The sequence below is a fragment of the Squalius cephalus genome (assembly GCF_949319135.1).
Source record: "Squalius cephalus genome assembly, chromosome: 13".
NCBI classification, from domain to species: Eukaryota; Metazoa; Chordata; class Actinopteri; order Cypriniformes; family Leuciscidae; genus Squalius; species Squalius cephalus.
Genome location: NC_137134.1, coordinates 18297288 through 18310994, shown reverse-complemented (window position 1 = coordinate 18310994; position 13707 = coordinate 18297288). Strand labels below are relative to the sequence as shown.

General features: G+C 38.6%; 1 protein-coding gene and 1 long non-coding RNA gene across 7 annotated transcripts in view; one reads left to right on the top strand and one right to left on the bottom strand.

The window, feature by feature from the left end:
- Positions 1-4362: 4362 nt before the first annotated feature.
- Positions 4363-8409, top strand: LOC307169240. The gene is made up of 2 exons (XR_013823070.1): positions 4363-7163; positions 7423-8409. It is a non-coding gene; the product is annotated as an uncharacterized lncRNA (long non-coding RNA).
- The window catches only part of zbtb7a (zinc finger and BTB domain containing 7a), a 17753-nt gene continuing 11369 nt past the window's right edge, over positions 7324-13707 (bottom strand). For 5 of the 6 annotated variants that reach the window (XM_079889754.1, XM_079889755.1, XM_079889757.1 and 2 more), the window contains exon 4: positions 11460-12011. In XM_079889754.1, the coding sequence (XP_079745880.1) occupies positions 11564-12011 (448 nt within the window). In that variant the 3' untranslated portion in view covers positions 11460-11563. Of the gene's footprint in view, positions 11408-11459; positions 12012-13707 lie in introns of those variants that run through there. The other variant, XM_079889753.1, reaches the window with a different exon arrangement.

The following is a 13707-nucleotide window of genomic DNA, read 5'->3' as shown; positions in this document are numbered from 1 at the left end:
CCACAATGAGTCATTGGCTATGTCAGAAATCACATTCTCTCTTGAGAAGGTACTTATTTTGAATAAGTAATTTCTTCACGACCACTAAAAAAGTATGTTCTATATAGTATGAATGTGTGTAGGCCTATCAATATTATCTGGACGTAGCCTACTACATTCGCCATTTGCCCTATACCAGCATCAGTTGTGTCGCTTCACTGCCATTCATAAATCATCTCTCCCGTGGCCTCATGGGATAATAAAGTGTCCATCGTATGCACACTTCAGAATCTCGCCTGAAGAAATAGGTCACCCGGGTACTTTTTGCCTACTCTGTGAATTCGAATGTACTTCTTTTGTCACACACTGTTTTTCGCCTACTATATAGTAGGGAAGTATGCGATTTCGGATGCAGCCAATCAGTTCTTGACAAAATCAAGTCCCACCTCCGACCCTACATTTTTTTTTCTCATTCAAGAAGCCATTTCACTTGGATCACAATAGGGATGAAAAGACGATCGAACCTTCCATTTCATCCCGACTTCTAGCTTTCAAAGGACCCCTTAAAAGTTCACTAGAATTGTGCTCTGTATTCCAAGTCGTCCGAAATCATATGGAAGATTTTTGTGAGAAACAGACCAAAATTTAAGCCATTTAATATTATTCACTGATAATCTTCCCTTCCAGTGAGCTGTTAATCGCTGCGAACGGATCAAAAATAGGATGATGTCAAAACCCGGAAGACTAGTTGACCCATTGGTTTCCTCAAGATTTTCGTATGGGGTTTTTCAGATTATGAGTAAAATAAGGTCTGTGGTAAACAACTTGACGTTACTTAGAGGTTTGCTCTACACCGTACATCACACACCGAATCTTGAAGCTGTTATGTTTATTTTATTTTTTTAAACGGATGTTTGTAATAAGTTACTAGATAGAAACTTTTGGGGTATGAGTGTGTGCAAGAACAAAACGCCCAATTATCGTCAAGTATATTTACCACAGACCTTATTTTACTCATAAATTGAAAACCCCCATTATAAAACCCCATAGGAAAAGCTTGAGGGGAACCAGCGGCGAATTAGTCTTTCGGGGTTTGACTTCATCCCTTCACCACTCTATTGAGTCATTAAGATAAAAGCAAGACCCGAATCAGTCTGATTCATGGACGAATCATTCAGACAGGTTTTTTGAACTGAATCATCTCAAATTCATTGAAAAGAACCAACTCAGAAGAGTTTCTCTTTCCTTTTATGTTCAACCTCACGCATTTGGAACGACATGAGGGTTAAATAACGAAAGAACAAACAATAAAAATGATCACTTTTTGAATGAAGTTAACCAACAAGGAGGTGCAGAATGCGAAGAGCGAGCGAAAAAAAGAAGGAGAGATGGATGAGGAGGGTGGAGGGGTGAAGTGAGAGATTGTGGGTATCGTGGGACTACTTCAGTAACAATAACAGCATGTTTGTGTGTGCCTGTGAGAGAGAGAGAGAGAGAGAGAGAGAGAGTGAGCGAGGGAGTGTGAGTGGGGGTGTTTTCGCTCGCAAAAGTGATGAAATAACATCTCCTCTCTACAACACAGCTGGTGCTGCCATGCAGACAGTCATGCTACCTGACCTCTCCGACATTCTCTCTGTCACTGTCTTTCTCAGGAACTCACCTTCACCACCATTTACCGTAAAACAAGATCTATGTTACGAGGGTGTACAGCACAGCTTTGCAGTATCCTGTTTATTGTTTAGAAAGTCTTTCAAAGGGCCTTTGGAATGTCAGGGTTTTTGGATACGCTCATCATTTCACCCAGGGCCAATTGTTAGCATTTCTAGCGAATGTTTGTCTCTGGTCATCGGACGACCCGCACGGGTTAAAGTGTTGTGTACATGGCTGCAGATGGCAAATGAGATCTTTGTAGCTTCCATAAGGGATTATATGAGTACATATAGGAGCGACTTTTTAATATTTCCCTCTTTTTGTCTGATTCTTTCATCCTTTTCTCCTCGTTCCCCTCCCCCCCTTTTTTGCAGATTAGAATTCATTAGCAATCAAAGAGCCTCCAGAGAGCTCCAGCTCTTAATTACCCACTCATTTGCATTTTTGCATATTAATGACTGCAGAGTTTTGGTGGGGATTTTTGCCGCAGTGGTTTAAAGGTACCTCGCTTCTCAGTCTCCAGGGACAGAGAGATGTCCAGAGGCGAGGCTTCGGGACGGCGGTGCGCCCCTGAAAGCATTTTGTGAGTGGGACGGGGTTGGGGGGCACTAGCAATACGGGGATGTGAGGTTCAGGGGTTAAAGGTCAAGGTCCCTAATTAACATATCAAAGGGCGGGGGTTGTATTGAGTGGCACCAAATTATTGACATATGGAATAGTTACCAACAAATCCGTACTTGAAAAGAGACTAGAGTGATACAATTACCTTTTTTCATCATTTAAATAAGCAGTGTGGTGGGGTTATTTAAGTGTACCTGACGATCGATTTCAACCAATCCAAGTGTGATTTTAATGTCATTTGACTCTCAGAAATTATAGGCTGTCAATGAAACTGATTAAGACATATTTTTCTCTTTGAAATATACCTCCTGGAGTTCATTGTTGGGAAACCTGCAGGGGTTTTATCTAGCCCTGTCATAGCGTGAAATCTCTCTCTCACTGACTCGCACACACACTGCAAGAAAAGAGGGAGAGAATACAGAGAGTGGGCCTGCAGATATCTAAAAAAAAAACAAAAAAAAACTCAACGGGCTGCTTCAGGGTTTTCTTTGATCCCTGTGACCCTGTTTCCAAACTCAATCTGTTCGGACAGAAAAAACACCCCTGAGTGAGAAAAACAATGTAACCCCTTCGCCTGCTCTGTTCTGCTTAATTATTAATCACCCCTTAATTCTCTGTTTTCATCCTGTTTCTGTTGTGTCTGGGACATTTGGAGGAGGAGGACAATACCCATAGCCTCAAATAGAGAGGGCGAACATTTATTCACATATTTTACATACAAAAACCCTAATAAAGTCTGGGGAAAAAATCTTTTAAGACTTGTGATTCATTCCCCCAATACTGAAGTCAAGTTTTATCAATTGTTTTTAAGTGTCTTTTGAAATTGTTACATCAAACTGATTTCTCTCATTTTATCACACAGGATGTTTTAAAGTGAGACAAACCAAGTAATACCACAAAACATCACAGATAATATTACTGATGTTTCTGTTGTTTTCCTGCCACAAATACACTTTGTTGAACTGGCTTTTGTTAAATGGGATATTAAAGGACAGAATGGTAAGTGAATCTGAAATGGTAAGTGACAAAGAAATACATATAAATTGATGACCAATTTAATAGTAATACGAAGAAAGAAAATGTTTGAATAATTTCAGTTAGGCAAAAGAAATTGAGAAACATCTAAAAAATGTCTTAATAAATTACCAGTTTTTAATTTTAGAAATTAGTGAATAGCACCAAGTGACGACAAAATGTCCACTCAAACCAGTGTAGTGAAATTACTGAAAATGTTATTCATTTTTAATTGTGGATATTGTGATAAAAAAGTAACATGATTTCATCTTTAAGAATTGTAAAATTTTATCCCAAATATTAAGACATATGATGAGACATGGAAATGTGCTGTATAACAAGAATCACCCTTAGCACGTAATAAAAGCCACAGTTCATAATTATAAATAAATAAAAATTCACAGTTCATAATTATAAATAAATAACTATAGATTAAAATGAATTGTATTTGAAGCAACCTTATAGTAAATGACATTCACTATACACAAAGAACAATGCAGGTCGTTTGGATATAAACCCATCACATGTGATATGTTGAAGAGTTTGTACCGGAAGAACAGTTAAGGTATAGTGACATCTTGTGGTGATGTAATGAACTGAATTAACTTGCTTTTTAGTGGCTTCACTTCGCGCGGCCCATTGACCTGAAAGTTCACACGAAATATGCAATGGCGAAAATGTCTAAGGCCTACGTCTTGTTGGATAACCTACTTGATGTCACGTAAGTGCGTATTTTCAAAGAAAATCCTACATTACAAGTATTACTGATAATCTATAAGTCTCAAATGATCGTTTTTTCCCCCACGAATTTATGTCATCATACCTCTGCCTTAATTGGCGCGAACTGACCGTTAATTAGGTTACAGTAGCATGCGCTCACAAATTCAGTTTTGAGGATTTTTTTTAAGCATGCTAGGCCCATTCAACTGACTAAAAGGTTAGAAATAATTAATAGCTGTCACACAAGTCATGTTAGAGACAGTCTTAAACTGGTAGCTGTATTTTGGCGCTAGCATTATCTGGTCTGAGTTGATAATTAAGTGGTTATTAGCTGGTTGACCAGCTACCATCTTCTAAAAACTAGCCTGACATCTTAAGCTTGTTGGATTAGCTCATACGTTGCTGGACCAAGATGGTCTACCAGTTAATGCCAACTTTAATCCAGCTACCAGCTTACATGGCTATGATTCGGCAGTACACTGTATTCATTACAACAGCTCGTTTGCAAATGTGATATATTTCTTTTTTTACAGTATTTTGAGTTCTATAAACAAGTTACCCAGTTCTAGTGAGAAACTATGTTCTGTGAAAAACATGTTTGGAAAATGTTTCAAATGATGGAGGCTCATGTGAAAAGAAAGTTTTTACTCTGCATAAACAGAAAACTTAAATTTTGTGTAGTGCTACATCCACGCCGATAGGTGTCAGTATTAAGATCAAGGCCACTGGTGCATATGTAAACATTCTAGATAAAAGGAAAAGGATAAGTACAATTTTGTTTACTCTGAAAGTGCAAACACCTTACATTTCCTGGTGGAAAAAAAACAACAAAAAAAAAAATCTTCAACCTAAGCTGGTCTCTGGTCTGTTGGCTAGTTTTAGAGGGGTTTTGGGCACTTTTCAGCTAGCCTCCTTGCTAAACCCCAGCTTGGGAGACCATCTTAAATCAGCAGGTTTTAATAAGTTTTTTTTTTTCCTCAGCGGGATTAAAACAGCTTTCTTTTCATTTCATTCATATACATATTAATAGATACAGACATGCCTATATTACACACTTGTAATTGTTTAAATTATAGCATACACAAAGACAGGGAGATCGTAAACATTCTGTTTTTAATAGAAATGTCTTATTTCTTAAACGTCAGACATTTTTGGATATATTTTGTAAAAATAAAACAAAAGAAAAAAAATTGAATAAAATGAAAAAGGAAAACAACATGGAATTGTTTGATTTAGACGATGTAGATTTAGTGGTCTCATATACAATACAAATTCTTTTCACCGCCAAAAGTGCAAATTCTCCCAAAATTCTCCTGTACATCTCAATAGCTTCAACACACACTGACAGACAATGGAAAGGAACAGGTCTTGAATTAACAAAAAAAAAAAAAAAAAGGGTTTCTGCTGTCCAAGCCTGAGACACTGGGAATTTTCTGCCGCCCCAAAGTCAACATAAGTGTTAAAAAGTGCCCCCAAAGCATGAAAATGACTTATTGTTTTCTGTGCAGAGCTTGCGTCCGTTCAGCTGATTACCCACATGATGAATTATGCGTACAGATTTGATACGAGAAATGTGAAACATACAAGAGATGTTAGCTTGGAATATAGTATAGGAGTCCCTTATAAACTCTTAAACTTTATGCAAAAACATTGTGGAAAATATATTTTACCATCTAACAACATAGAAGGAATGCAATAAAGAAATATCACATGTTTTCCATATGCAGGAAAGTTTATGTATAATGTATAAGTATAATGGTCCAAACCTGACTGCCTAGGACAGGGTGGATTGCAAGTTGAGTATTTGCAGCCTTTTAATGGACATTGTCGGGGATAGTTACGCCCCAACAATACCAATAATCTACATCTATTATCTTATAAATTCTGTATTTGTCTATGAAGCATCTTGCAGAACAATGGAAACCCAGGAAGAAATGTCCTTTAAGCAAACGTAAAGTCCTTTGTGATGAGTTGAGTTCATAGGTGCAAAACTGTTAAAAGAAAACATGTACAACAACTTGAACATATGCCATTCTTTGTTTTGTGTGTATCTCCAGAGATGTGTGTGTGGTACGGGGCGGCAGTTCAAATGGACTTCAACCCAAATATATCGCATATTCAAGTTTCTTTTCTTTTCATGTAGTTTTTGCATTTAAATAAATCATTACATCCACAATGAGATAAAAAAAAAAAAACGCATCAACAAGATGGAAAAAATAACAATAACAACAACAGTAATAATCAAAGGAGACAGCACACAATATTCTGGATGGCCTTTTGCAAAGTGCTTTTTTGTTACAATCACAGAACTGCTATCATCTTGATGGCTTTGTGAAGCCCAACACGCTCCTTTTCCCTGCACATTCTGGGTAGAGGAACAGAGAAACAAACTTTTAAGAAAGTCATTTAAGACTTAAGATCCACCTCTTTTCCATTTACCTGCATCTGTTCGTTCGAACAACTATTAAGAGAAACTTATGGAATGCATCCTTGACTTGTTGAAGACGTCAGATTTGATGTCTCCATCCCAAAATTCCCTGCTGTCTTGGCCTTATTCAGAGACAATACACCGTTCTAGAATATTAGGACGTGTGCAAAAAAAAAAAAAAAAAAAAATCTGACTTTTTGCCATTGTTTTTCTACACTAGAAAAGAACGTACAGTTATTAGGCAAAATAAAAATGAGGGTGTTGTGGTCACATGGGTAGTTGGCTTTTCGATATCATCTTCAAAACTCATAATATATATTCGGTTGGTGTACTTTAAGTACGATAAAGCTTTGATTACACAGAAGGCAAAATTTGAGCTTAAACCGAACAAAATGGACTGCTGTATTTATTTAACCTGAGAAGCATAGACAATGGCCCATAATCCCAAAACCCCCTCCTCCCACCACAACCTCTGACATCTGCTCTCCAGAACATCTCCTTGATCAGTAAAACATAACCAGCTGAGGCAGTCAAAGACGTAGATGGCTATAAATTCCTTAGGTACACAGAATGGCACAGCAATACCTGACAAGGCTCTCCAAAGCCCCCTTATAAGACACAGTTCCCATGCCCGACCTGCACAAAAATGCTACCCACCCTCCCCAATCTGTGCAAACTAGTACCCACCGCCCATGAGCCGCTCCTTGTGCAACGCGACCTCTCCTCTGGGCATCAAACAGCAGTGGATCAGGTGAGAACAACTGTGCAAATCAAGCCATACATTATGTCATCCTCAGCTAGTTGTGCTTTGACCCAGCCAGAACATCTAAAATTGTAATAAGATTATCCTCCATGATTATTACGGTTATCACTGTCATTGTAATCTTTAATGCTTTTTTGACATCCTGTCCAATAAATTAAACCGATAAAGACACAAAATAGATAAAGATTTGGATATTACATGGTGCTTCTAAAGTCATGGAAATGTGTGTTTTTTTTTTTTTTTACAGTTTCTCACTGTAGTGTCTGTCAGTGGAGTCACGATTGGGGGAGAAGCAATAAACAGCGCTAAATGGAAGTAAAGATGACAATCTCCTCACTGCAATCAACTTTTTCCCAGGAGACAATTTTAACTAGTTGTATTTACAAGTTGAGGTGTATTAGACAATCTGTGGACAAACAACCTTTTGGTTCTTAGAAATGTCCACAATAAAACATTGATGTCAACTGACAAGTATTCAAGAATCGTTTAGGAAGCTGGAATGGAAACCATCTTTTGAAGAATCCTCCCAATCTTCTTTTAAGTTAAGGCACATTCTCTCTGCAATCCTTCTCCACTTGTCAAGATTCAATACACTGCCCGACTCCTTTAGGACCCTCTGAACAGATCAAGCCAATGAGTCTGTGTGAACTCACAAAGACCTCTAATAACTCCACCAAACTGCTACGTAGACACAGATGCTTAGGGTTTGATCCTGTTAACCATTAGAAATAAGCCATTCCATGAATACTGTGTCTTTCCTCAAGCTGCTTATTTCTGTTGGAGTTGCTTTGGACTCTTGACCTACAGTCATCTAGGAAATGTTTTTGTTTACACATGTTTATGTAAGATTCACCTCTTTTAATGGCTAAGAATCGTCTTAAGAATTGTCATCCTAGTCTTTCCCCACTTTGGTTTACAAAGAGTTAATTGCAGATGCAAGCATAGGGAAGTGGAGATTAAACAGACTCTGTATTCTCAGAAACTCAAAGGCCTTGCCTTTTGCCGGTTCCCCAGTCCTCCTCCTCCAAGGACAAGGACATGAGTGACTTTTAGTGCAAAAACTCTTTCTCAGCTAAAGCACCATTTCCAGTGCTATCAGGCTTTGTACCTCCCTTCCCCTCCCCTCCCACCCACCTAACCATCCATTTAACCCTAAACCCCACAAACACAACTAACATTATCTTCGCTAGAAATACAAACAAGCCGCAACACATTTTACAAAAAAAAAAAAGAAGCATAGCAAGTTTTAAATTCTCACACTCAATAATCACAGAAAAAAATAGACAGAAAGGGAACTCAAGTAGGCCTTTTCCACAACAATTCCACTCCAACTTCTGCAACGAGGGAGGATAGATTTGGGTGGTGGCATAGGTACAAAAAAATCCCGAAAACAAATCTAAAAGCTACTGTGAACTTCATATTGGAGGATCACAAGCAATGAGTGAAACAGTTGATAAGAGATGGTCTAGGTCAATGTGTTACCACACAAACCCTTACAGGCATGTGATGTATTATTAACTGGGTGTTTTGGGGTGTGAAAACAAGCTCACACACTGGAATTTCCAGAAGGATTAATTCTGCCATGGCGGCCAGTCACACAAAAACGTACTTCGTAACTTACAGTAGTGTGATGCTTAGGGTGTGGCCTTCAACAACAAATTTAAAGTGAACACGACACTTGACCAGCGTAATTTAGCATATTGCAATGCATTGACAGAAACTAAACGGTTTAAATGGAGTATGTAGTTATAGACCATCATAAATCCCTGCAGATGCTGCCACATCTTTACACTCCTCTGTATTAAGACAAAATAGAGAACTTTTTAATTAACTTCAAGTGCAATTAATCATCATATATACTCATGTCCTTGATATATATATATATATCCATCCTTTATTATCCTGTTACTCTTTTCTGTTAACGTCATATCAATCAAAAATTTCAACACGAAATCACCCTGTCCTTTCTCTTGAGTGACTGTGCACTTTTTTGGCAGCTTGGTGTCAAGACTTATAAGCAACACATACGTACAAGCCAAAATAATAATAATTACTATTATATTTTTTTTTTAAAGCCAAGTATCCCCACTTGGATGGGCCTTTTTATTTTTAGCACATTTGCTCTTTTGTTTGAAAGTACCCGTTTCTTTTGACTAAAAAGTGCCCTTCTCAGTAACAAAGTGCATTCAAATCTTGCTTCTTTCTTATTAAGGTGCAAAAGGCAGATAAACATGGTACAGCACTGCAGAAGGAATGATGCCACAAAATTATATCCTCTAATTCACACCAGAACAAAACTGTGCATCCATGGCTGTAACCACAGGCATTGTATACAATGAGATCCACTTGAAAGATATAGCAAGGATCACAAACTGCTTTTAGGATGCATGCTCCTGGAAAGTTTCTTTCAAATCTGCCACTTCATCATCTATAAAAGGCTCTGCCTTAGTCAGGTCTTGTCCTCATACATGCCTTATTTAAACGAGAGGCCTAACTCAACCAAATAACCCACTCTGCTGGGTTTTGGGGGGAGCCCGTCTCAACGTGCCCACAAAGTGCCTGCTGACGCTCTAGGCCCCTCTAAATGAGTCATCCTGCTCTGATGTGGCCATAGGACGGTGCTGCACCCGATCTCACCAACGCAAGCAAGCACATATTACTTTAAAATAAAGGTCTCAGTTTTAGGACACTTTCTTTCAAAACTTCGGCCAATCACTTGGATTGTGAAAGTCTTAATTGCTCAAATTTTTTAACTATATACATTGCATTAATTGATAATGTTCACGTTTCAAATAATAAAAACTGGACCCTCCCTCTTACTCGGCTACAGTTGTGTGCTTATTTGGACTTGGACATTAATTTATTGCTCACCTTATCGCTCAGGTTGTTTCAGTTTTTTTTTTTCTGTGGTCCCTTGGGCAAAGAAATTGAATAAGCACTTTGTATCTCCCTAACCCAAACTGCCTCCTTAAATAGGTATTTCTCTATCTCTGTTGGATATCTTTAGTAAAGCTGTGCAAATGCATAAAAAAGGTGCTCGACTCTTTATCTCTCCTTCTGTCGCTGAAACAAACAAACAAATAAAAGATTCCCTGCTTAAGTTGTCCACTAGCCATTTGCATAACAGTGGTGCCCTCACTCAATCGTTTGCGTAAAGTTTCACTCTCCTGCAGAAAGACTCAAAATGAAGCACATTTATCACAATTCATACTTTGGGCAGAAACTTCTGGGTTCCATTAAGTGCAGCTTAGGAAAAAAATGGGTTTCTCAATTATAATGCTCTACAACATCAAACAGCATATTCCCCCCTGCAAACTTAACGCAGTGAGAAACCTGGAGTGAAGCTTAAGAAAGATGTAACCCTATCTATCTGCAATATCCCTCTTGTAAAGGGTCTCATAAGATTACAACCTAATATATACACACACGTATACAAATGTAAAGTGTCAAGTACCCAAAATAGTCAACTCAAAGGTCAAAAAGAAATCAAATGACAAAATATTAAGACAATCCCAAAAATAAGAAAGACTATAATGCAAATAAGACAGCCAAAAAGGAAAAGCAGGCCTGTGAGAGGTAAGATTTAACATGATTGTGCCCAGTGGCGATCAGATGAAGGTAGTGCTTTAGAAACACAGGACCTCATCCCTTGTCTTACCCTCTCCCTGCCAGAAACAAATTAATGAGATCTCCCCATGTGTATTCAACTCAAAAGGTAACCTGTTAAACCATGAAAAGATAACCTATTAAAAAAACAAAAACATCTTTTATAGAGAAAGTAACACTTTAAATCAAACCCCTGTCCGATTTTTTCTGGAACATTTAGAAAAAAGGTGCTGCATCAGAATATTGCATATATTGCAATCTGAGACAATATAATTTTTTATAGTGTATGTACATGTTGCTCATTGCATTAGAAAAGGAGATCTATTGGTTGCCTTGATTACATCTTAGACCATTCATAGCTAACCTGCTGAAGCAGCAGTCAGCCCGGTGTTTGACACCTTACTTTTTAAGACAAGGCCCTGTTGATGCAACCCAGAGATGAGGAACTTGTTTAAACTGCATAGTAGCTTTTTCTCGTACTCACATGGCTATGCCATTATGTTACAAAAACACCAACAAAAAGACCCAGAAAGATGGTGACAGCATGGGTGAGTGATTTGAAGTGCTCTTCGCTCTTCCAATAGACCAGTAACTTGGTGGTTAAGTCTCTATGCGGAATGCAGAAGCTAAAAAAGAGGAGGAAAAAGAAACCAGAAGATTAGATTTGTGACACCCTGATTTGTTTTTTGTTTTTTTTAGAGGACCATGTAGTTTAAAGTTTCTTAATTTTTTTTCATTCTTCCTCTCATTTTTGAGTAAAGCCCTCTCTGACAAAGACGGATTCACGTAGTCGCAGAGTCCCTTTGTCCCGAGGTCAAATCTTCACTACCTTCCCCATCGGCAACCGGGCTGTGCGTGTGACTACCGTAATTTTCCTCCATGACTGATGTTCCTGTGCCCCTGTCCGGATGCCGTCGACCTCTATCGATGTCTGCGTCTGGGCCTTGAAGTTCCAAAGGACCATCTAGGAGCTCAGAATCTCGTATGCGTGGCTTGCGGCCTCGACGGGAAGGGATGCCGTTGCAGCCGTCCTTCTTGAGGTGACGGTGGAGGTGGTCTGAGCGCACAAAGGTTTTAAAACAGCTGGAGCACTGGTAGGGGCGCAAGCCTGTATGCACACGCATGTGATTCTTCAGGTCGTAGTTGTGGGCAAAGGCGGCGCCACACTGAGTACACAGGTAAGGCTTCTCTCCTGTATGCTTGCGCATGTGAACCTTTAGCTTGTCCTGCCTGGAAAAGACCATACAAAAACTTCAAATGAGCCACTACATATGGGTTTGTGTGTATTAAGCAAATTAACAATGACAGACTCAACAGCAATTTAAGGTTAGAAAAAAAAATTGTAATATACAATACGCTTTAATGACTTTAATGTCCTTAAAATGCCCACTCCCACATGACTTGATGTCCCAGAAAAACCATTGATGGTATTGGGTGAGTCACTAACTACAACTTGATGACAAGACACACCGGTAAGGTTAGCCACATAGATCATTAGAAAAGTCAAATAGGCACACATATATTACAAACTACATAAAAGCAAACATCTAAGGAGGTAAATATATAAATCTGTTTGTTTGCAACATCAAAGACAACATATATCCTCAAAAAGAGTCTGACCTCTTTATCTTCACTCTCAAGAGTAAAGTCAAGTTTATTTATCATTCTTTTGTGCTGAAGGCACCCAAGGTCATATGAGGAAAAGAGCCATAAAGCTCACAGCTTTATCGCCATAATTTCTTTTTAGGCCAATGAGGCACTGAAGGGCTCAATGTTCAGATCAGAGTCATAGTGGGCCCTGAGTTTCCCAAAAGAGCCATTTCAAAATGGTGAATGTGTTAAAGAGCACAATTGCTTGTTTTACAAGCAAAATTTGAAATCTTCAAAGGCTGAGTTCAGCTGAGGAACGCTTTTAGTTTATGGGAAAAAAACAATGTTAGACTGAAAAGGTGTGCTGGGTTGAGAAACAGGTTTGAAAGAATGTGGTTTAACCTTTAATGTCTTTCCTCAAGTGTAATAAAAACTATATAAAATATGTTATTGTTGGAAAGTTTTATATTTTTAAAATATTAATCCAAGCAAAACTTTTTCATCTTGGTCATCTTTCAAGCATTTCTGACTTGACACCCCACCCGAAGCAAACTGGTCCCAATGACTAAAGAGTAGGTTCCTTTCAACAATAGACAACATACTGTCAAAGTATATTGTTTTGCACCAATAAGGAAGCTATAGTGTGGTGTCAAATACAAAGCCTTCTGTTGTAAGACTCTGCTCTCAGCTTACCCCTCTCTGTCCCTTCCCCTAAGCTTGTGACCAGGGCAGAGTACAGCTAAACAAACTAGGGTAGTTGACCCGTCCAGAACATTGGAGGCTTACCGAACACACAAACGCGCTCACGCTCTTCCTTGGACAGACACACACCCGAGTATGTAAACACAGACATGTGCACACACTGATGCTTGCTTGTGTATTTAGACGTTTTAATGCATCTGGAGATTCTCTCACTCATAATTTCTCACCTTTCCTTCACTTTTCACATACATTCTCCATAATGTGGGTAATATATACATACATGCTGGTGAGGAAACATGTTCACACACTTACGCACAGTGCAACAGAGTGGGGCACAGACAGATGAATTATTTAGAAGTTAAGATTGATTTATTGCAGTGTGAGTGAAGTGCACTCTTAACCCTGATAAAACAGGATTAAGATTACAGTACCCCTTCCCAATAGGTGGAGTATTTAGGTGGCAAACTTAGATCCATCCCTACACAAATAAGGTACTGGTTATTTTTGGTGCAGTGTCTATTTCCAATGCGTGTCTTCTGATTAATTCATTAAGGTGATGGTTTCATGGAAGAGGTGATGCCCTTAAGTGCAGCGTAAGCCATGCTAGCAGCTTTCTAAATGAGATTCAGTCTTG